Source organism: Oryzias melastigma, linkage group LG16 (assembly GCF_002922805.2).
Source record: "Oryzias melastigma strain HK-1 linkage group LG16, ASM292280v2, whole genome shotgun sequence".
In the NCBI taxonomy this organism is placed as follows: Eukaryota; Metazoa; Chordata; class Actinopteri; order Beloniformes; family Adrianichthyidae; genus Oryzias; species Oryzias melastigma.
The window spans coordinates 2,176,365-2,201,274 of record NC_050527.1 but is presented as its reverse complement, the minus strand read 5'-3'; the positions used below and the strand labels follow the sequence as shown (position 1 = coordinate 2,201,274).

Sequence of the window (24,910 nt, the reverse complement as noted above, 5' to 3'; positions counted from 1 at the left end):
TTATTTCGTGCAATTTTGCAGTTTCTCTTTTAAAGCAACATCAATATCAACAATTCATAAACTAATGTTTTATGAGATTTTTTTGCATGTAGTCTGCATTTTGTATGTGGAATTATTTAAAACTGACTAAATTAATTTAGTATTTAGCATTTTACTATATTGTCAACACTAAAAAGACTCCCTCATTTGGAAATGTACAGAATTTGAATTTGTTTGGAGCATTTTGCAGTCTGGGATGCGGCCTTAGATAAAACGCACAAAAAATTCAAAAGTAGTGAAAAGTGATTGATAAATAAAGTCCAAGACTTTGGTGGAACCTTCTAACAACTTTATTTTTATTCTTGCTGCTAATGAAAATTGTATTCAGTTTGGTTTTATTTCTCTTTTTGAGTTGAATGCTTTAAATGTGTCTTTGACTTAATATTTGTCAAAACTGTTGACTGAAACCAGGAATAATAACAGTGCTCATATATTACGACTATAGGGCTGATAGTTTAACGACATATCTTCTCACCCTCATGGCTGTTCATAGCACAAATGAATTGGTCCAGTTGGTCTTTTTTAGTAACCACCTGTTGTAATTTGGATCAAAGATTAAAAAATCTCTTTAATCTTTCATTTCTTTGTGGATCTGTAGAGATTTCCACCCCTTTTAGTGTGAGTGAGCCGTTTCCTGCTGCTCAGAGTTAATTTTAAAGGCTAATAAATGGTAAAAGTGGAAGAACCAGTTGGGTCCACTATCATACATGCGTATAAGGTGCTTCATCTCTGAGCATTCCTGTGTACGTGCAGTTCATCCATATGTATTGATTCATGTGCCCTGCAGTGCACACAGTCCTGCATGTTGACTGCATTTCAGATTCCGAGGTTTAATAATTCCATCTCATCACCAGAAGGGCGTGTATCCCGAGTCACTTTTGATTGACGGTCCTTAGGGCTTAATTATATGAGAGAATATTTCAGACGTCCATTCGCTGACGTCTTTGGGTAGAAGCACAACACGGAGGCAGAGTCTTTGGTATTCACACAAATTCCTTCCTTGATGGCCACTGGAGCATTAACAACCTTCCACTTGACTAAAATGATTTCATAAAATGCACAAATTGTGTATATCAGTATGCAAATGAAGGCATTTGCTTTACTTAAGATGCCACTGGCTGATGTAGTGTTTGAGTTTTCAAGGGCTAAGAGGTTTTAAGCATTGAGGGAACGGAGCCGGGTCTCCTCACGTCAGTGAGTTTGAAGGAAAACCGGCAAAACATGATTTCTAAAGCATGATCCACAAAGAGGAAAAAAACTGTTAGTGGAAGAGGTTATAACTTTTTCCCTCCACAGATATTAAAATTAAATAAAAGAACTTTTTGCCCTCAGGAACTTTTAGCTCAATTTATCACTTCTGCTCTTGTCGTGAGTAAATTAATCATCATTTTTATTACTTAATGTTCTGCCTTCAATTTTAAGTATTTCCTGGCATCAAGTGAATCCCAATTATAATGATTCCTATATCTATTTATAAAATAAATTCAGGAACTTTTATACTGCTTTTCTTTGAGTCTCACTCAGAATTGAATATGTGGCACCAATGCACCCTCTTAAATGATCTATCTCATGCAAAATCCACTCTTATGGGTTTTTAAGTGTATTAATATTAGTGCTGTCAATCAATTAAAAAGATTAATCTTGATTAGTCGCAATGTTTTACTAGGTAAGAGAGGAAGAGAGGAATTTTCTCTTTGAACTGATGCTTTACTTAACCTATTGTGATGATCAGACCATATATCTGTTTCCTTTACCGCTGAAGTCGAGGCTCAGCGACGCGTTGTTGTGTTACCGTGACAATGGGTCGGACCACGTATCGAATAGTTCACTTTTTGTGAAAAAGCGATCAAAACGGACAAAAGTAGCAATAATAAAGTACTAAGTATTGATTGAATATTTATTTTCTTTAGTAAGTCACCATGGTATGAGTGGGATGATACCCGACAAAGTGTTTTGACGCATGCCGTGGAAGCCGGAGCCGCCCGGAGAAAAGCAGAAATGCGTTGCATTGCCAGGTGTAATTAATTTCCATTAATAAATATTAACGCATTCATTTTTTAAAATTAACTGCATGTGTTAATGCGTTTACAGCCCTTATTATAATGTGAATTAATCACAAAAACAATCCCAAAGCAGTATTTTGCTCCACGAACATTCCTGCGCTATGAGCCCCTCCCAACACAAAACCAAGCGGCTCCTAACATTGTGACATCATGAAGTGAGGAACAGCCCCTTCCAGGAAGAGGCTAATACACACACTTTCTTCAAAGAAGTGGGAGTGATCATCAAAATGCTTTCATTTTATAATTTTATCTTTGCAAGAATTCTGATGTTGCCTGTTTTTGTGGTCAAAACGCAGGCTGATACAGGGTCAAATTAGGATCAGCTTGTAGTGAGTGAAAAACCAGATGGCACATTTAAAAAAAAAAGATTAAAAATTTGAACAGTTTTCAACTCGAAAGTACAACTGTAAATTTGAAAGAAATATTGAAAATTTGAAAACATAATTGTAAATCTAAACTTGAACAAAAAGAAAAAAATGAACCTAAAGGTGTTACCAAATTTGAAGAAAATGTATTTGAATTTTCAACTTCATCTTTGTCTCTCCCTCTGTGCTTTCAGTTCTCAATTTTCAGTTTAGGTTCAATGTTTTCAAGTTTTCACTCCAGAGCTGAACTTTTTGCTACGCTTTGAGCTCACTGGCTTCCGGGACATGATTTCCCATGATTCCCGGAGGTTATGATGAAGTGACATCGTTTGAATTTTTTTTTCTTCTAATTTTTAATATTTCTTACAAGTTTACAATATTATTTTCACATTTACAATAATTCAAGTTTACAATGTGTCAAGTCTAAAATTGTTTTCAATTTTATTTATTTATTTTTTTTAATTTTCAATTAATTTTTTTAAAAATCTACATTCTGTTGTTTCATTCCCTTTTAGCTAATCTAAATTTGACCCGATAGGGTGATGCCATAAAGGGGACGGTACCCATAAGGAGTGAAAGGCGGAGCCTCAGAGACCGTTGCAAAAATTACTCATATTTCATTAAAAATTAATTCTTCAGTGTGCCAAAGGTAATATATGATCGTATATATGGATATAGATCACTCTGAAAGGCTTTAGAATAGCATGATATATTTATAGCCAAGATACAAACCCTGTTTTATCCTGATCCTGAACGCTTGGTGAAGATGCCGTTTTTGATACAACAGTGTATGTAAGCACATTTTCTGTGGATTGGAGAACAGAAAAGTCCATTGCTGCAAAGTCTACAAATATCAAAGAGACCGGCTCTTTGTAGAAAATACAAAGATTTGACTCACAAAGGACAAAGTGACCTCCGAACAAAAGGTGTTTTTTTTTTTTGCACATAAATCCACGAGGGGGAATAAACTCCGCCGTCTGGATCTGGGGATTATTTTAGGTCTTAAATTCACTTTCTGACATTTGAACATTTATCCTGACTCAGCTGGATCATTGTAAATACGACATGAAGAACCTAAACTGATGAGTAAATTGAAATTGGATATTTTTAAACAAAATAACTGGTGTGAACATGTTGATTAAATGAAGCTAGTGGTGTACCTCAAAAAAGAATAAGATTGTGTAGCAGGTTGTTGTTGTTGCTTCATGCATGAAGAGGAATTTTATGTAGTCTGGAAATGTCTCGCCGTCCCTCAGGTTACACATACAGCAAATTAATCCTCCCGTCAAAATGAGGTGGAGCTGCCGGGACAACCGAAGTAAATCTGCTCTGTTGTTCAATGCAAATGAAAGCAGAATGAAACATCACTGTTGAGAAAATAGCAGCATTTCCAAACTTGTTCAGGCCCCTAAATGTTTTCTGAAACTTCCTTCCAATTTGATTATTTCTTAAGATTATTAACATAAGTTATGGGGTTTGGTTAAAGTAATATTTTTTTCTTAGTGCTGTTGTGTAATTAATTTTTTTGTAACCTGTAATTAATTTATTTTAATCAAAAATATTTATAACCAAATAATTGCTGTGAAAAGCCTCGTTTTTAGGTAGTTTCTTTACATTTGTGTCATTTTCACACAGCAAAAGATCAAAATACAACAAAAAAGTGGATTTATGAAGATGTTTTTTAAGGAAACAAAAAATGACCACATTATATATTTTTGTTACACAACTTAAAGCTTGATCTCAATTTTTATCATTTTTAAAGTTAAAAAAAAGACTAAATGTAGTCTTTCGAATTGAGCTTTTTTTTTATATATAGAGTTTCTGGTTTATTGTGGACTTATTGTGTAATATAATGAAAAAAGAACCCCAAGAATCAAAAGAAATATATTAAATTAAATTTAGAAGGCCCAGAACCATGAAGGGTTAAGTCCTACTGCAGTGTATGGTGTCAGATTCTCATGTTTACAGGAATTTCCTGTTGTGAGATGTTAAATATCTTGTGGTGGGTCAGTGGATTGTTATCAAACTAAATATGACTTCTTTTCTTTTCTTTTTTTAACATGTCCAGAAGCAGAATAAACACAAGAACTGAAGGCCTCTCGTGTTGCACAGATTCAGTACTAAAACTTAACTTGGTACATAATCTAAAAAGTATTTAAACTAACTAAGTGATGCTTCCATTTTATGCATTTGAAGGTAAAAATGAAAAGTTCAATTTAAAGTTGAGATAAACCACCAATCGTTTAGTTTCACCTACAATGATGACCCTTCACGGCACAAAACCGGTTTGAACTTTTATGTTTTATGAGCACAGAGACAAACCAGACAATGGCTCTGTGTGACGTCTGTTCCACTTTTGAAGGTCAAAAGGCGTCACAGTTTCTAGTGAAAAACACTTTACTTGGCAGCATTTTGTATTTTTGCATTTTGTCAAACTCACCTAACAGGAACTGTATTTAAATCAAAACTGGTACCAAAGTCTCTTTTACTTTTTACCGCCGATGAAGGTTGGCCTCATTCTTGCTGTTACAGACCATTTTCCATATGATGTCAGACAACTTCAGGTTTAAACCGGCCAAGCTAACAACTCAACGATGTTTAACACAGTTTAAAACACCCCTTAAAACAACATATGCACCTTAATACAACAACTAAATGTATTTATTGAAGCAATCAAAAGGCCCGCAGACATGCAATGTGCATCATCTTTAGTGCTGGTCGCATTTAAAACGTGTGAATAACATCAGGTAAAATACAAACCGTTAGAATAATTTTTGCTCAAATCAAAAGTTTATATTTTCAATAGAACCTCAGATATTAGAGGATTACTTAAATCCTATCCTAAATATTTTGATTTGGAAACAATCTAAGACAGGAAAACAAATGCAATTGGGTAGGATATTTATTTTTTTCAAAAGCAAGAAAAAAAACAAAATTAAGATTTCTAATAAAGAGAAATCACAAAAGAAAGTGTTGGAGAAAGTTATTTAAAGATCAGTTTTGGCTTATTCATACTTTTGGTAAAATTGGCAGCTTTTCTCTACATTTTCCCCCTACAGTATTATTATTATTAGCTGAGTGACTCATTTGAAGGATTTTTGTCCTTTTGGTTTTTCTGTGAATGAAGCGACCCAGCTGTCCTCATACTAAAGAACAAAACGAGCAGGAGTCCAAACAAAAAGAGCCCTGATTTCTGTTTAATTGAAATTTTTATTGGAGACTGAGCCTTTGTTCTGTGACGGCTGGAAAGGAGAAACTGCTGGTCTGAGAACTGGACCCAGTCTTGTTTTCTAAAATGAAGAGACAGGATGATGGGAGTTCTGAACGCAGACACCTATAATTTAGGAAGGAAGCACTCCACATAGAAGTTGGAGCTTTGCGGATAGTCTTTCATTCCTTTTGAGCCGTCTCTGACACAGTTCGGGCCATTTTGTCTTCACAAAAATATTCATCCAGCATGAAAAATGCATAAAATCAGGCATGGAGAGCTGCAGATGGCGGCCTCAAGTTTCTGTGCGGTGGTCATTTTGTTGTTTTGTAGTTGGCTGATTGCATAGCTTCTTTTTGATCCTCCCAGGGAGCATGAATTTATAAAACCCTGTAATTTTTATTTGGTTTAGGAATGAGATTGATCAAAGGACCATGGATTTTGTCTCTGGATTAAGAACTCTAAATGTGACCTACGTTGTTGTTTTTGGCCAAATTTTAAAGGTTACGCTGTAAAAAATGAAACATTGGATCAGTTAACAAAAGCTCTGTAATTTGTTACATTTAAAAATAGTTTTTGTGAAGATAAATGTGTAAGTTGAGTAAACAATAAACTCAAAAACTAATAATTGATAATCAAAATTAATAATTTTAAGTGTAACAAATTACAGAACTATTGTTAACTGATACATTTGACTTTTTTAGTGTACAATTAGCTCAAAGAAAGATTAACTAAAATAAAAATGTCCTTTTGAGTCTTTTTTTCTGCATTTTAACAATTACTTTAATATTAACAGTGTTAAGGTACGGTTTCATAACACTGAGATCATAAAAGTCTGAACAGAACCTCAAAAAATGGAGGTATTAGCAGTCCATTCGCATTCTCTCACATCCCCAGGAATAAATCACTCATTTCACCACACCATAATAGGTAACTGTGTCTGTTTCTGAGGGTGCACACATTGTTTTAAATAGAATTGTACTCACTTTTAGGCTTCCCACCATAAACTATCAAACCAGAGCAACCAAAACACTCACAACAGGAAACAGGAAGTGACTTCACATGTCAGAATTCTTCGTTTTTTTTTCCTCTTCTTTTTGTCTACATGATTTATGTTTCTTATTTCTTCTTTTCAAAACTTAAAATCCTTTTAGAAATATTTTAATTGGTTTTGAAGAAATGCTTGATTGCCTTTGGGAGGGATAAGCCTTTAACAGGGGACATTTTTTCAGTTTGGGGAGAGCAGTCGTGGTGACAAAAAGCTCTGCCAAAAAGGGTTGTGGTGTTCTGTTTGGGACCATTGTTAGTCCTATTTTTGAGTCTCTGATTCACACTTACCAAGTCCTATGGCGAGGGAGGTTGCTCATGTTGAGGATCTCTTTCACGGACATCACATCTGCTGGGATGATGGGATAGAAATCGGAGTAGGAGGCGTCCTCGTCACTAATGTGTTGAAATATGAAGGAGAAATGAAAAAAGACACAATTAATGAAAATCTTTATAAAGGCACAAGAGAAAATACACAAAAGTGCATTTTTTAGTCTGAATTTGGATTGCTTTAAGCGTTTTTATTTGAATTCTTATTTACTTTACACTCGGAATACTAGTCTGTAGGTTATTTAAATTTATCTTTATCTTTATTATACATTTGCATCAATCAGGATTCAGTTTATCAAAGAATCTGCTGTTTCTGACAAATTTTCAAATGAACTTTATTGACTTTATTGATGTAATAAAAAACAAGGTAAAAAAAAGAAAATGTTCCAACGACATAAGAGAATATATATTTAAAGAATTCCCTCTGCAATCTTGGTCACACTTTGATAAACAGATTGTATTTGTGTCTCTGATCTCCAGGTGTGGTTTATTGTGGTTGACTGTATAAACGCTAAAAATGGGAAGTACAACCGAATTTCTGATTCAGGTTGAGCTTGTGTTTACACATGAATCACAACAACACAGACATGTATTTATTGTAAAATCATAAATGGGTCATTCCAGAATTGGAGGCATTTGGACTTCAAAGTTAAAGAAAAATAAAACTTAGTTTTCTTGATTTTTCTGCTACATCTTCATCAATAATTCACTTCATTAACTTCATTGTCATTGAACATTTTACAACCAAATTGAGTGCGGTGTAGTCTTCTTCTAATACATTTTTAAATAAGTAATAAATAAAATACATCCATCCATACATTCAGACAATGCATGGCACCAATGTAAACAGTTAAAAAAAGTTATTAGAAAATAGCATTAAGTTGATAAGCTATTAAAGGCTTGATTAGCTTAGCTTATTGATCAGCTATTCTTGTTCCATGACATATTTGTTGCCAAAACTAATTAATTTTTGCTGGAGATATAGTTGCAAATCTGTTCTAATATTAGCTTTTTCTCAGAAGTAGAGGCTAGTAGTTTAGTCTACGGTTGCACATCCTGAAATGCTGCAGCACAGTGACCTAAATGAAAGTTGTTTTTTTTTCTGTAAGTTCAACAGGTGGCATTTTCCCACGCTGTGCTGTGGCCACTGAGGTTTTCTTAAAACTTTACAGCTACCAGAATTTTCTCTAAAAGTTGAGATCTGGGCACATTTTGAGGTCACATGGGGGCAGTCCAGTGTGAGGTTGGGATGACGCCATCACAAAATCGGGGGACAGCTGGGCGCCCACAGGTAGTGGTAGCTGAAATCGCCGGCTGGCAGCAGCTCTGACTCTAAATATCTTCAGACGGCGGTTGTCCATATTAAGTGCTACCGGCCGCCAGCAAGGGGTCTATAAGGAGTGGCCCATTCTGTACACCTGACAGCCGCCTGACCACCGTCTTTATTCACCCCAAGGATTTTCAAAAATATTGTGCAGTGGTATAAAATCTTGAAGATTCTTGGCAATGCAGTTGTATTGTGACTGTAACATTAGCAGTTACTGATGACCAAGAGGACAAACTGGTAAAAAATAAAGAAAATATGTAACAATATTTTTCTTTTTCTGATTAAATAGGAACAGGGTTGCATGCGGTAAAGTGAGATGTTTGATCTAGGTCAGAGGTCGGCAACCTTTAACAGTAAAAGAGCCATTTGGGCTTGTTTTCTACTGATCAAAACCTAAATGGAGCCACATAGTCTTACTTTAGCATTTAGGAAATTTGGATTTGCATTCATGGCCACCTTTTTTATTTATATATATATATATATATATATATATATATGAATTGTGTCTATTTTTTGGCACAAACAAAAGCAAAAAAAAAAAAACAAACCAAAAAACTAGCATTTCTAAACATGAGATTTGTTAAACATTTTTACCTTTTACCTTAAGCAGATGCCAAATTAGTTAAAATGCTAGCTTGTTGCCTAATTACTAGCTGAACTCCAAATTAGCGTAAAATTCCTCAGTAAATGAAATCAGCCAAAAATGTTAGCATGTTGCTAAAATATTAGCTTAACTCCAAATTAGCATAAAAATGTTAAAAATTAAAAAGCTAGCTCGTTGCTCAATTACTAGCTGAACTCTTAAATGCCCTAAAGTTCCTCAGTAAACTACTCAAAAAAGTTAGCCTTGTTCTAAAATAGAGGCAAAATTCTAAATTATCCCCCAAAAAACTTCAGTAGATAACAAATTAGCCAAAAACATCTGCATTTTGCTAAATTATTAGCTAAACCCCAAATTAGCTGGGGCCGCAGGTTGTAGACTCCTGATCTAGGTAAAAAATAAAAAATACATTTATCCTACTCATTCTTTTAGAAAACTGTTTGATGACATTAAGTCCAGAAAGTCACGTGATGAAAAGGTTATGGTAACAGGTTTGTGGGACACAAGATCCATGGATAAGAATTACTGTTTGAAACATGTTCTTATTAAAACAAATGTTCCCACAGTCACAAGAGACACAAATTAAATTAATAATACAAAAAAAGGATTTAAAAAAAATAATTGTAACTGTTTTATTTAATATTTCATGTGGACATTTGTGACCTACATTGCACTAACGGATCAGTTGGTCGTCCACCTTCTGTATCTTGAGCAAAGTTCAGTCTGGAGGCCCAGTGACATACTTTGTGACCTCTTTTTGCTGAAGTGTGAGGAATGTCATAACCACAATCGGCTCTTTCTGCTCCGTCAGAGTTCCTCTTTCCCTCGCTGGTGTGCAAACACTGTACACACTATTGTCTTCAGGGAGCTTATGTAATGAGGAGGAACTGCAGCTACTGATGTGAGCTCACGCACATGCTAACAATGTGGACCGTGTGCCAAGGGGCTTTGGATCTCCAACGGATTTTTATGCTACAGCGCCGATTTTATTCATCATGTCATTATTGTATCCAGTCATCCAACCACAGTTCTGTTCTTACAGTGCCAGCTTGTAATTGGTCTGTTTTTGTGAGCTGGAACACATTGTAAACATGATTAAACGAACAAAAGCACACATCGGTGAACATGTGCAGAAAAACAATTGTTGGTAGAATAAAGGTTGACAGTGTATTTGTTATTTAGGACACAAAATAACTGTATGGTCATTCAGGGATCCTCCAAAGCCTAAATTCTCACATAAAAACAACAAAAACTGATCATGAGGCAATTTAATGACAAAGTATTTAAGTCTTTGATTTTTGAAGAAAGAAGCTTTTGTTTAAGAACTAATATGTCAGACCTGTTGATGAACGAGTACCCGAGTACTTGGATATTCGCGATCTGTTCCCAAAAAACTAGTACAAATATTTGCGACGTCTGAGAACGCTGATTGGTGATCTTTATAAATCTAATGAAATGTAGAAAAAATACACTTTAGGCTATGTAATGATCATTCTAGAATGGATAATAATATTGGATTTTAAGTACTAAACTAAACTGCATGTGTGAATGTGATTATAAGTAAATAAACCTTCAGGGTAAAGTGTTGGTGAAGCTTTTCAAATTAAAGATATTGACTCTTTTTTTTTTTGTTTTGTAGATAAAAAAAATATAGACTGAAATTTAGTTTACTGAAATAAGTTCTGAAAAAAAAAGTAAAAATAATACATAGGTTAGAACAGGGACAGAAAACTCCAGACCTCGAGAGCCGCGTTCCTGCATATCCTGATCTGGCATGTTCCAATTGGCTGGACACACCTGAACCAGGTAATCGGTCGTGATTAGGGATATCTGGAAATCATGCAAACGCAGCGGCTCTCGAGGTCGGGAATTTCCTATTCATGGACTAGAATAAAAAATAGAATAGAAAATTAGAATTAAAAAAAATACAATGGATTTGAATGTGGAAAAGTTGTGAAAATCTTCAGATCAATTTCCCCTAAATTGAAAAAAAGTCAATTTATAAAATAAATTTGTCATAAACATTGTCAGTTTAGATCACGTGTCAAGATCATTTTATATTATGGCCCAGTGAAATATAAACTACAGATCCCATAATGCAGCTCTTCAGCTACCTTGGCGAACACTTCCGCTAGCCCTCACGATGCCGGAGAGAAAAGATGATTCTGAAACGCAGAGCGTTTAAAACCGATTGGAGTCAGAATAAGTGTTTACTGGGGTTGATGGTAAACTAGAGTGTCTCATTTGTGTAATTTAATAATATATTCTAAGACGGTGCTATGAAACAAACATCAAATGAATGTTTTTTTCTCCTTTTACCGTTTCTTTATTCCTAACTTGTATAATTTTTACAGGATACATTTTTATTGAGATAAATATTAGTTATATTAGTTGCCTGAGCATTCTAGTTTGACACCCCTGGTTTAGATGAAATTACCTTTTTTTTTTTTTTAAAAGTTCTTTCCTCTTGTTTTTAGGTGTTGTTCCATCCTTATTTACTATCTTTTTATTTGTCAACTGGATCTGTTGTCAGCAAAACTGTGGAGAACATTTTAGAATCTGTTTTAAAATGATTCCAGGCAACAGTGATGTTTATGTTTTGTTTATTGCTGAAGTTAACCAGGAAGTTGACAGAAAAACCTCTGAGTGTGAGGAGTAGAACTTATTTCCTTCAAAATGATTTTTATTTGCATGTTTTGATTCTAATCTCCTGTTCTAAATAAAGCTACAAATAACTAAATATTTTAATTTGAATTAATTCAGTAAAAAGGAACACATAGCAAACACAGATATAGATGTAAAATAGTAAGAATTGTGTTCAATCTGTTGGTCTTGATTCGTGACTCAGATCGTAACCACAGCCCTAATAGTTACTTTAGTAATACTTTAATTTAAAGTGCGATTAAAATGCAAAATTTGGTGTTGCAACACTGATGTTTATGTGAAAGATCTGTTGACCCAGGTGTGTGAGAAACCGTTGCCGCTAACATCCCCCACCTGTAGGACTAGCTTCAAGCTAGCGGCCGTACAAATGGCAATGCAAATGAACATAACTTCTCGTTTTCTTTTGTTTGGGAGCGGGGAAATTTCCCCATGTCACATAACTCGAAGAACAACTTCTGCTTTCCTTGATTATTATTATTTTTTTTTTTGTTGAGCTTCCCATCAAGTGTTTGTTTAGAGGCTTTCACAGTTGAATTATGCAGTAAAGAGCCTCCGGCTGGACGCCATCCGTGCAGATGTACGCTATAAAGTTCACATAGATATGCACGTGTTCACGCCAGTGCACAGGTGCACTGAGGATGTGTCTTCATGTGTCAATAAACAACTGACTTCCTCAAAATATGAACAGGAATAAACTAAAAAGGGGAAAAACCAAGTAGGGCAGAGTAATCTGCTTATATTGTTTTATTTTCTGTAACATGATGATTGGTACTACAGGGTACTGGGCTGTTGTAAAAAAAAAAAAAAAGATGCCACACAGTTTAATCTGACTCGAATACAAATCTGGCTGTCACAAGTTTACATTTCACCCTTCACCTGCTGTCTCTCCTGATTGTTTTTTACACAAAAAGAAAAGGTTTTCTAAGTCGAAGCTGAGGTGAGCTTGATAGAATAATTGCTTATTTTCATCATCCCTGAAGAGAGAAATGGCTGTTTCCTTTTCTTTCGCAGTGGAGATTGTAGCCCCACGGGTTGGCCTAATTTAATAACTCGCAGCAGAGCGGGCCTTAAAATTGAAGGCAAATTTGACTTGAGACTATAATGGTGGGCCGAGAGTGATTCCTGTTGGACCTCACTGAAATCGTTCGGGTTCACTGTTTTTTTTGCAGTCTGCTTGATATTTTTTCATGTCTTCAACCACAGAATTCATGGAAATGGCTGGCTGTACAGAGTTACGGTGAAAATTAGCCATGTGAAAGTGAATTAGGAAACTAAAAAGTGTAAACTACAGTCACAAAAAGAGAATATGAGCTTCCGTTCATCTGAATTAGTCAGTCATATAAAACGATATAAAGGTAGAAAAACTGAGCTAGAAATGTTGATTCGGTGGGTCAGGAAGCAGAAGACTTTGGACGCGTGGCAAATGAGAACAGCAGAGTGGAGTATGGAGATAAAATAGCATCATCCAATTTGTGTGTGTGTAATTCTTGATTTGTAACGTATGTCCGCCTGTTTGTGTGTAACTTTGGATTCATGTGTGTAATTCTTGATTTGTAACTCATGCAATACATTTTATTTCAAACCTATCCTTTCCAACAGCTGAGCAAACAGATAAGAGCTGAGAGCATCTTGTAATAGACAGATTTACTAGGTATATTTGTATAAACCCCTTTTGTAATGTATGCTAAACTTTATTTATATTGATTATGTTTGTATCATTTGACAAGGGAAGAACAGGGAATTTGGGTTAGGGGGGATTTAAGGCCATGAAAGAAAGGTAAAATAGTGGTGTTTGTGTACTTGCAGTTGTGTATTCACATACACAAAAATTACCCCCCAAAAATCAAAACAATATAATAAAACACTTAACATTACACACTTAAAATGACAGCAGCTTGAAACTAACTATACGCACAAATCTTTAAAAATGATGTTCAAATTACTTGTTATACACGCACAAAACTGTATTTATGCACAGATTTGATGTGAGACTCTTCACGTCTACAAGATTTGTTTGTAAGTGATGCATTTAAACGCTGCAAGAATGCTGGGTCATCAGTTTTCTTATCAACCGCTTTGAACTTGGATTGTAAATATCTGGTGAAACTTGACATTTTCCCACTTTCTTAAACAGATTAAAAAAGTCTAAATATGCGTTTTCAAGACATTCAGCGCTAAAGTTTCTCTATTGTCATTTCTCCCCCGTTGAGAACAGGCGGTGTGAGGTCCTCCTTGACATATTTTGTTTGTTTTACTGTATCTTATTTCTTCATTGTTTTATTGCTTTGACTGTTTCTGGTTGTTGTTTATTGATTTTATTTCTCTGTTCAGCACTTTGGCTGCGTCTGCTTTTATAAGTGCTTTACAAATTCTAAATTGATTGATCGACATCCAGAGAGCGGACAGAGTCGATCAGCCCAACGCCTCGCTCCGCTCCTTGAGTGTGGAGAAGGACCTGGTGCTGTCTGAGTCAATCGGCTCTTCACTCAGCTCTGTGGGTCAAGCAGGCAGTCGAAGAGTCCACTACCTGGGTGTGGAGATGGTGGTTGTGGTTGTGTAACAGACAATTCGTGCATAATTTTTAAAGATTTGTGTGTAGTTACTTTCAAGAAGTTCTCATTTTAAGTTGTGCATGTGTAAACTGTATTATGCATTTTTTTTATTTCATAATTTTTGTACATGTGAGTACACAATTACAAGTACACAAAGTTATGTACAAAATGTATTGTATGAGAAATGTATCGTACAAATCAAGAATCACGCACACACGATTCGGATGAGACTATATTCTCTTCTCTCCATAGTGGAAGGGAATTACAAATGTAAGGATCAAAAGTGTGTATTTAAAAACAGTTTGGTTATTTAAACCAGCAGTATTTCTCGCTGAAGTTCTATTATGAATGCTTAAGGAAGCATGTATTGATGATTTCCTTGCTAAAAAATTAGCATAAAAGTGGCCAATCATTCGGGAGCTCCTTAATAGCACAGTAGGGTGTTCTTAAAGGAAAGTTATTGAGGCTGTGAAATTCCCTTTCAGTGACTTGTCTTTATGTCACCCAATGCAGCCGTTTGGCTACTTTAGATGTTATAATTGTATTTGGGTAGGAAATGGATTAGAAGGACTGCCGCTCTTGAAAACCTTAACGGCACCTTTGGGATCAATTGTTTTGTCCTCTGTTGTGAATAATACTTAAACTACTGAAGCTCACCAGTGCCATCCATCTGAGCGTAATAAAAAATGGAACACGTATACTGTCACTGTGAACCGCTTTACCTGGAAGCGAACGTCCTCTTCTTTTTCTGCGAGGACAGCTGCATGCTTTGACGCATTTGGGACGACTGCTCCTCCTGCTCTCTGTGCATCACCATCTTGGTTTCCATGGTAACCTACCCCAACTGGCACCTGGGGGGGAGAGGGAGGGAAACGGGTACAAAGTGAGTTTATGAGATGCAGAGATGGTGATTGACTTCACAGCAGGACTTCATTTTACCTCACACTGATTGAAAAACATTATTTGCTGATTATATATTTTCCACAGATTCCTTTGCACTTATGTCCACACCTAATGTTTACTTAGATGACTGATTGTGACTGTAGTATCTTGATATTTATCACTAAAATGTTCACTACCTTCCTACACATTTGTTTATTTCTTTATTTTTGCAGATACTCCAGTATTTTGCTGAGTCAGCAAACTTTGTGGCTATTTATAGGTGTGACTTCATTAACTTACATGAGAATTTTTATTTACGGGGTCATATTTGGAGACACTGGGGACTATGAACCAGCCTTTTAGTAGAATATAGCTTCATCTGGTTCCTAAAACAGTTCACCGAAATAAAACAAATATTTTAAGGAAAACTTGCAATTGGAAGTGAGGACTAGAAGGTGGGGTTCAAGTAGACTTAAATATATATATATATATATATATATATATATGTAATTTTTTTTTTTTAAGCAAGTAATTGTCCATCTTTTTAATATCTAATGAGAAATATGTCATTGTAATTCCTAAACGTACTGCTATAATTACAGATTAAGTCCCAATTACTTTGACAATTTTTTTTTCTAAAGATATAACACTTTTGAATTTCTGTTTATCTTAAGATCTCAGGCTTAACCTTGGAAAGGTTGATTAGCTGTAGTTTTCTGTATTAATGTTTATAAATCAAAATGTATCTTTAACCCTAGAGCACTATCGCTGGGTGATTTATTTTCACCAAAGCAAAAATATTTACTTGATTTTCAGTATGTTGCATTGTGTCATGAATCCCTGGGTAAAGTCACATGTCCCATGGGTAATGGGTGGACCAGAGGCCAAGTCTCCAGTATCTCTCTTGTTTTTTTTTTTTTTTTTTTAATTCTAAAAAAAATAAATTTTAAATTCCTTATTTTTCAACAACTTTTGAGCATGTTTTTAGGATCTTCCTATGTTTTTTTTTTCCATTTTGTTACATAAACCACAGCTGAAAACAAAATAGAACTACTCTAATGTATCATGCGATGTCATATTTTAATCTGTTTCTGTTACAAATACTTTTTATTGGGTACATTATACTGGGTTAAAATTACCTAGCAAAAGTGTTGGTGTAACTTTTTATAGCGAAAGTGTTGTAGGGTTTAGGAAACCATGATTTGCATTGGAACAAGTCCAGGTGAGCCAACAAGTCAAGTCTATATTCTCCTTTTCCCTTTATTTTAATTCAATGAAAATGCCTATGAAAAATAAAAGTTTGACATCATAAATATTTTGGTCACTAGCTGCATTTCAGTTACACATATGCACAAAACTTTATAGAAATTCTAGAAATGTTGAAAAAAAAAGAGAAAGAAAGAAGGAAAGCCACATCACGACAAAAATAAAATACTTGAAAGGATTTTGCTTTTTCAGATATCTTTTTTAGAGAATTCAGGCACTAAGAGCTGCTATAGACATGATAAACGCTGTCCTTCTTGTCTAGCCTAGCATGGTTTCAGGTGGTGTTGTCTTGACAACCTATGTTGCAGTCCTATGTTAAATGAATTACCCTTTTGTAGGTCACTGAGCCACTAATAATCCGTCAGTGGAGGACTGAAAGGCTGCTGCTCACACCCTGCTTGTCATTAATCATGCGGCTGCTCTCCGAAAGTGATCGCAGGAAGCGCCCAACAAACAGAATCAGGCTGGGCCTGAGTGATGGCTTCATTCATCTATTCCCAACAGCATCCACCTGCGCTAGCACCATGATCAGTTGTTTCTTCTCATCTCCTCTGATTACATTGTGGACAGGACTAGATAATGTGCTAATGTGATCCTGTGCCAGATGGCTTTTCATGGTTTTTTAATTTTTCTTGTACACGTTGGTTAAAACAGAAACATATCTGGTGGTTCAAATTGATCAGTCTCCAGTGGAGGATCCCTTGAGGGAAATATACATATATTTTTAAAATCTCAGAATAAAAGTGAAGGTTTTTAAGAACGGCATTAAAACAAAAAGTAGAAAGCTCGATAGAAAACTAGAAAAGTAGCATTATCTGTGATAATGCTATTGTGAATGCTTTTTACTGAAAGTAGTTGCTTAAGATGCTTTAGTTTTTTGCTGAAAATGGTGACACATATTAACTGCTGAAGGGATGTGCTGTAAATGCAAAAGCTATTTGCAAAATGTTAACTATGCTAAAAGACTGGAAATTTTGTTAAAGAACCATGAAAGAGTGCTGAAGTTGACCTACATTTCTGAAAAATTTGAAGCAAAAATAATTACTGTGTTGCTTAAACATGAACTGAACTCCAAATTAGCCCCAACAAACCTCGATAGATGCCAAATTAGCCAAAAAAGCTCACTTGTTGCTTAATACTAGCTGAACTCCAAAATAGCTTAAAATTACTCAGTAAACTAAATTAGTCAAAAACTTTAGCCTGATGTTAAAATAGAAGATAGACTATAAGTTAGCCTAAAAAAAACCCAGTAGATAACTAATTAGCCAAAAATGATGTTGCTAAAATACTAGCTTAAGACCAAAATAGCATAAAAAACTTCAGTAAATAACAAATTAGTCAAATGAGCTAGCATAATGCTAATATAACAGCTATTTTTTTTAGAAAATTGTCATAACGGATGAAAACATACTCCATGAATATATTTAAATATATTTAAAGACTTGTTGCTAATCTACTTCAAAATACAAAATTTGAAGACTTTCTCATTCATTTTCTATGGGGCATTTTTCGCTCAATATTTCTAAAACTATAACGTTTATGAAAACCAGAAGTACAAGCATAATGTCCTGAACAAGCTGAACGTTTTGTTACCGTGATTGTTGAAATCGCTGAAAGTGGAATTGAGTTTTCACTTGCCGAAAAACGTACGGATAGGAGCAGGAGAATCAGTGTGAATGCTTTGAAGTATTCACAATAAAACTGTTTGAATAGGGAGACTATTTTAAAAGATATAAAAGGCAACATTTGCTAAGGAAACTAATAAGAGGTTTAACTTATTAAAGAAATGTGCAAATACAAAAAAATAAACCAAATAAGAACAAATCATGTGAGTTTTGTAGGGTTAAAGTGTGAATCTAGTGTGGCATTCTGTTTTTGATGTTGTCTGACCTTTAAGTCCTGCTTTAAAGGGCCTGTAGCACCCAGGGGTTTTCTAAAAAAAATAAAAAAAAAGAGCATGTGCAAGAAAACCCTTTTGTTTCTCCACTTTTGAACTAACTATAGCAACTAGACAAAAGCATTGTGGAGGTTTCACTCTTTGCCCTTATGCTCTTAGAGTGAAACACTATTTCATTTCTGTTCTAAAACATTCACTTCTTTAAAAAAAAAAAAGTGTTATGACGTGTATATCCCTTAAGATTTGAAAGGGAAATGTCTCCAAATGTTGGTTTTAGTCTGATAAATATTTTAAAGGCAAATCAGTGAAGTCGAGATCATAGACTTACTCTTTCCAAACACAAACAGGTGAAGTCCTCTGGGTTTCAGAAATGTAGGACGGATATATCCCAGTTCCTTATCTGTCTGTGTCTCACCTTGAAGATGTTCCGTCTGATTGGCCCAGCTCTGTCTTTCCTCGTCCACTTCCCCCCGTCCTTTGTGTGTCTCTCCATGAAGCAACAAGGTGACCCCGGCCTGAACACAAAGTGTCTTTTGGTGCCAAGTATGCAGACGACACAATGCTCTCTCATTCTTAAGTTGGTAAATATAGACCGGTGACTCGCTCCCGGTGCCACACAAGCTCGACCTAATGCTGCTCTTAGTCTTAAAACGGACCCACAAACCAGCAAGGACACATGCTCTCCTGGAGATTATCACGGCCAGCCAGATCAATTTAGTGACATCTCTGTGGACAAGCAGCTCAGAGATGACACAGTAGCTCCTTATTGAGCAGCTGAAGGAACAGCTGGAGCGACTCGGCTCTGTATACTGATACTAGAGGAATGCACACGTGGAATTCAGCCTCCATTAGAGTTGTAGGTCTTTGGAACAAATACTCAAAAACATGAAAGAGGTAGGACTGTTGGCGCGGACCAATCCCTTAACCTAACATTACCAGTGTAATAAAAAAAGCGATATTGGAGCCATCCAGCCGTACAGTTTTGAGCCAGAAACAAAGACGATCATGGATCCATTTGTGTTCGAGTGGATGCATCAGAATGAACTAGAAATTTGTGGTTCTACATCACACCTACAAGCTTTTTCCAACAGTATCTTTGCTTCTGCTCCCTATTTTACAATGATATAAATAAAGAAATATCATGAAATGCGATGCTGAGCCTCATTTTCTGTACATATGTCCTCAGTTAGGAGAAAAAATGACACAAGAAGATGTTAAAAACACCAAAAACGGAACTGGAAAAGATACATAACCAGCGGTAAAATGACAGGATGCAGTGTTGTTGGGTGAGCTAAAAAAACAAGGGAAGGTTAAAAAAAAAAAGAACTTTATTTATCATGCTCAGTACATCACTTATTGTTTTGAGTTTTGGGGAAATGCATGTAAAATCAAAGTAAACACTGTAATAGGAAATACATTTGTAATTGTGTTTGCACAACTTAAAAAAAAGTGTTTATCGTCCCATAACATGAGGAACTAAAGTACTTCATCATAATGCTTTAAAAGGATGCACAGCATTTTATTAAGGTGTGATAACAGGGATGTATTAAAGGTTACATTAGTCGTAGATGAGTGTTTAGAAGTGAAAATAGAAACAAACTCAGGTTTCAGTGGTCCAGTTTGACATTCAATAAAAAAACACGGCAGGATTTGAATGCACAACTTCTTGTGTGCACACTGTGGGAAAAAACAAAAAACAAAAAACAAATCAAGGTTACTGTTTACCTAGAATACAGTAGGGAACGCATTGATGGTTCACCAAATTCAGCACAAACAATGAAGTGTATTTGTGTTTGTTAGATATGTTAAAACTCTTGTTTGTTTTCTCGTTTAAATGGTGCTAAATTGTGTTGAAAATGCATTTGTCGGCCGCAATCATTTCTTTCCAAATCGTCTTTGCCGAGGCCAAAAGGCTCATGTTGCTGTCGCTATTGACTCCTGCTTTGAACATACCTCGTGTGATCAACTTGGACTCTGACACGGTGGTCGGTCCATGCATGGAACATTTGACTGATCTGAGCTGATGTTCTTCAAAATCAAGGTTTGGTCTTGGAGATTCCTGCACCATCACTAAACTAAAGGCCAATTTCCTTTATGTCAGAGACGGACCACAACGTAGCTGCCCCAAAAGACACTGAACATGTGGAGAAAATGTTTTATTCAAATGTTGCTAATAGTGAAGAGTGTGGAAATGAACCAGTACTTTATTTTTTTATTTTTTTGCCCAGCACTTATTGACACAACAACATAGTAAGTTGCTTCTCTGAATCAGGAGACTTTAAAGGCCAGCCTTGAGTGGAAAGAAGAGTTTATTTTTAAGTGTTTAGTGGCCACACCTGCCATTGCAGTATCCGTGGACAATACAAGCTCATGTTGCCAAACTCTTTTCTCTCATCAGACAACAGCAGTGACTATTAGACTAAGAATAACTGGAACAAAACAGCTGAGCGACACCTGTATCGATTCCTCTTTCTTTGTAAAACTTTCTTCATCTACTGTGTCAACCACAACCACAACCTGATACTTTCATTTTTTATTTACTTTTACTTTACTCTGCAAGAAATGATCCAAACAAGTATATTTTCTTAAACTGTTTAACATCAGAGTTAAAGACATTCTTTTGGCTACTGTAACTCCTCAGCTGTCCACAACATTAACATGATTCCAGCAGATTTTGAAGAAGAGAAAAATCAACCTTGAGCTGATACTCAACACTTTAGTGAAGTGCCTATATTCAACAGAAATCATCTGATTTGTGTCATTATGCAACACATTAATAATGTGTATACCAATATGTGTATAATTTAGGTGTGGCCGATGACATCTTTGGTGTTAAAGTCCCCTAATCATTTTTTTGTTTTGTGAACGTGTTCCTAGTGGTTTTTAATTATGCCTTTTTTTATTTATTAATTTTTTTTTTTAGCCAAAACCAACAAAAACCTGTGTTGTTTTCTTGGACATAGTTTCTGCAGAGCAGCACAGTTCATTAGAAATTTGCCTCCGAGTTGTGGATGGAACTGCTGATTTGGAGTAAGCCTGCCCCTATTTCCCATCATCCCTCTGTTTACGCTCTCTCCCGCTAGCTTGTGACCCCTCACAGCCCCAACTTGACATTATCGTTGCAGAAAAATGGTTAGTAATATCAGGAATGATCTTCTAATTCATATTAGAGAGTCTTCATCACTGCCTGTTTTAAAGTTTTCTCTTAAAACCTACTTTTTCACTTTGGCTTATAATACTCAGTATTAGCATTCTCTTGTACACTTTTTCAATCTATCTTAATCTATTTTCATCTTATTTTATAAAATGCTTTTATTCTGTGATTGTACAGCACTTTGGGTCTTATGGACAATTTAAGTGCTTTACAAATAACGTTTAATATTATTAGAAATATTATCAGAACTGCCAGCGGTATAATTTTCAGCCAGAAACCAGCTTGGATAAAGAAAATGAAGACGTACGTGGATCTGTTTGATCAACTGGTTGTCTGCTGTTGTAACTTGTACGCCTAAAAGCTTTTCCATCTGCATTTTTTGTCTGGTCCAGATTTACCTCAATTGGAACAAAGAAATACTCAGAAATGATACAGATTCTCTGCAGTGTTGGAAATGAATAACAAATTACTGTAATTTAATTACATTTGTCAGTAACGGAGTAAGATAGTAAATTACATTTCAAATTTAGGTAATTAAATTACAATTACTGGACTATAGAAACTCCTGTTTCTTTATTATTCACATTTAGAAGCAGTGAAGCAATAGGTGATTAATAAAACAAATCATCTTGTGTAAACACGTTCCGTGCGAGTTAAAGAGTGGTCAAAGTGAGATGAATAAAGCAGAAATATAGACATGGATGAATTCGTAGGAGAATCCAGAAACTAAATTATAAATATTTCCAATTTGTTGAAAACTGCCGTAGTGCTTTTGAGCAACCTGTACAATACACACTATACTATTCTCATGTTCATGCGGTGAAATGAATGAAGCGGTACTAAAATGCCCTTGTGTAGCCTTTATGTTTTTATTTTGTGGATTTTACAAGGATTTACTAAGGTAAAAAGAAGAAAAACATCTTATTTGGATGAGAATGTGCATACGAGAATAAAAAAGTAAAGTAATGAGTAGTGAATTATTTTTGAAATGAAGTTACGAGTAAAGTAATTTATTTCAGTTTTATCTAGTAACTAAAGTAAAGTAATCAGTTACTCTTTAAAAGTAATTTACCCAACGCTGGTTCTCTGTCTTGAGAAAAATGACACAAAAATATGTTAACATAATTCTCGTTAAAAGGTCACAGGTGGGGAAGTAGTCAACTGTTTCCTAAACTAAATTGGCCACCATTATTTACAGCCTGCTGCGTGTTGTGTAGCATATTTTTCTGAAACGTTCTAAACATTAACTGGATTTCCGGTATTTTTAAATGTTTCCTCGTGTTACTGATCAAAGTTTGGATGCGTTTTTTAGAAGTTACTCAGGAATCATGCTGAAGAGCTAAAGCGCAGCATCTGTCATTTTAGTGTCATTTATGCAAATCAGTTTGTTTGCATGTTTACAGTGCGGCTGAAGCACAACATCAATAATACATAAAACCCCAAGAAACATGTATGGAAAGCCAAGTAGGAATTCCTCTGCTTTACCTACAAATGACTGTGAATGTCACATTAAATATTCAATGATATAAATGATTAATCCCGCTTTGTTTTTTTTTTTTACATATATTCAATTATAAATGACTCTGCGGGTCCATACAGAAAACATTTATCCACCGTTTGATGTTCCAACTTTTAATGTTTTACTCAGGAACAACCGAACGCCATTTAGGTTGAATTTTAGGAACATGAAAGCACTTAGTGACTGCTTGTGTTCAGAGGTGCAGAATTAAATTCCTCACAACGTCTTTAGAGTCTTAAAACAATGGAAATGTGTGCAGTAAAAAAATCAAAAATTAAGTCAATATTAGAGTTGCTTTTGCAATATATATATATATCAATCACTGAAGATTAAAAGTCTTCTTTTTCTTTCTCTGATAAGAAACTCAAATTATTTTACAGTTTGGTGAGATGTCTGTTTGACTCAACTGAAGGTTTTGTCTGTTTTCTGTAAAAATCTGTGCATTTGTAAAATTAGATCAATCCATTTACATGATATAAAGTTTAATTTACCTTCATTAAGTTGCAAAATTCGTTCCAAAGAAAATATGTGTGTCGGGAAAACATTGTTTAAACATTATTCAGTTTTTGTCATTTCTGTTATACAAGAAGCTTAGACAAAACATTTGTACTTTAGATTGATTATTCATTTATCTATTAACAAATGTACCAAATGTAAACTTATTATGTTTAGGTGTGTGAGGTTATATTTATCAAACCTGCATTTGAAGCATGTCCTACCAAAAAAGAAAAAAAAAATCTACTTACTTTCACAAAATTTTCTAATTTTTAAACTAAGTAAGCATCATAGTATTTCTTCAAATGATCATTTTCATCGTAAACAAAATCATCTACAGACTGTTCTTCTCTCTCGCGGTGCAGCTCAGGTTGTTAGAAGCTCAAGTTTTTTTTTTTTGAATAATTTTTCATGCACAGAGAAAGTGGAGGAAAAAAATCAGGTGAATAAAGAGCATAGACCAATATGGCCTAGTTTTAACAAACAAAACCAGATGACTAACATGGCCAGGAATTTTGAGGGCGGAGCAAAACGACGAGAAAAAGAATAATGGAAGTCCTACACTTGGCAATCCTAGTCGATACAGGTCACTTGTTAAAACTTTATATTTCATAGACCAATTTTAAATGTCTTTATCAACATCAGGTTCAACAATTTGGTACAGCAGAGGCATGCTGGAAGGCAGTTAATGAGGGACGAGCACAAAGAAAGTACGCTGATGTGTGTTTAGTTCATATAGATTGTTGGGAAAACAGTGTGAGAAGAAATGTGTATCACGTTAGAAGATGTTTTAAAGAGCCTGCATTCATTCAAACACATTTCAAAGAGTTCTTGTGTCTCATTGCTGCCCTCACATTTGTCCACGGATCATCAGTTTCTTCATTCCTACTCCGTTTACGTCCCCTAATGCCGTTTTGTCCAGTGGTTCCACTCCGAGCACGGAGTCTATTCAGACTGAGGAAAATCAGAGGGAACTGGACAGACTATTCGATTGGGAACGAACTGAGGCCACCTCGAAAGACGGGTCAGAGAGCGGTTCCTGGTCCGGGATCAGGGTCCGCTCGGGTGTATTCAGACTAAAAATTTGTTCTGGATTATTGGGGGTTTACTAGTTCACTTTAAGTGAATTGAATGTGTCCAGCCTGAATACACCCTAAATTTTAAAGAAAATGGTTATGTTTCATTTTTTACAAATAACTGAACCCATGTGTTGTTCTTTAACCAAAAAGGGGAGAATTTAGAAGGAATTCTTCCAAAAACGAAAAGGCTCGAAAAAGCTTGTTTGTTCCACATTGACTCAATCTATCTAGTGGGATTGGTTCACTCCATCACCACTATACTATAGAAAATAGATTTCATGTCATCCAAGACATTACCAGTCAGGATTTTACCAGTCAGGATTTTAGCATGTGGCTCTCCAAATTATCCCCAGTAGACTGTGTTCCTCATTGACTCTTGGGTTCTACTTATGGAGGTTCTGTTGATTCTAAAATCTTTGATA

The 24,910-nt window shown here is 35.3% G+C and overlaps 1 protein-coding gene across 1 annotated transcript in view; it reads right to left on the bottom strand.

Annotated features, from left to right (window-relative positions):
- Positions 1-16,906, bottom strand: part of myom3 (myomesin 3) — a 72,153-nt gene extending 55,247 nt beyond the window's left edge. The window contains exons 1-2 of the mRNA XM_024267986.2: positions 14,919-16,906; positions 7,014-7,118 (exon numbers count right to left, since the gene is read on the bottom strand). Of these exons, the coding sequence (XP_024123754.1) occupies positions 7,014-7,118; positions 14,919-15,025 (212 nt within the window). The 5' untranslated portion in view covers positions 15,026-16,906. The remainder of the gene's footprint in view (positions 1-7,013; positions 7,119-14,918) is intronic.
- Positions 16,907-24,910: the final 8,004 nt, after the last annotated feature.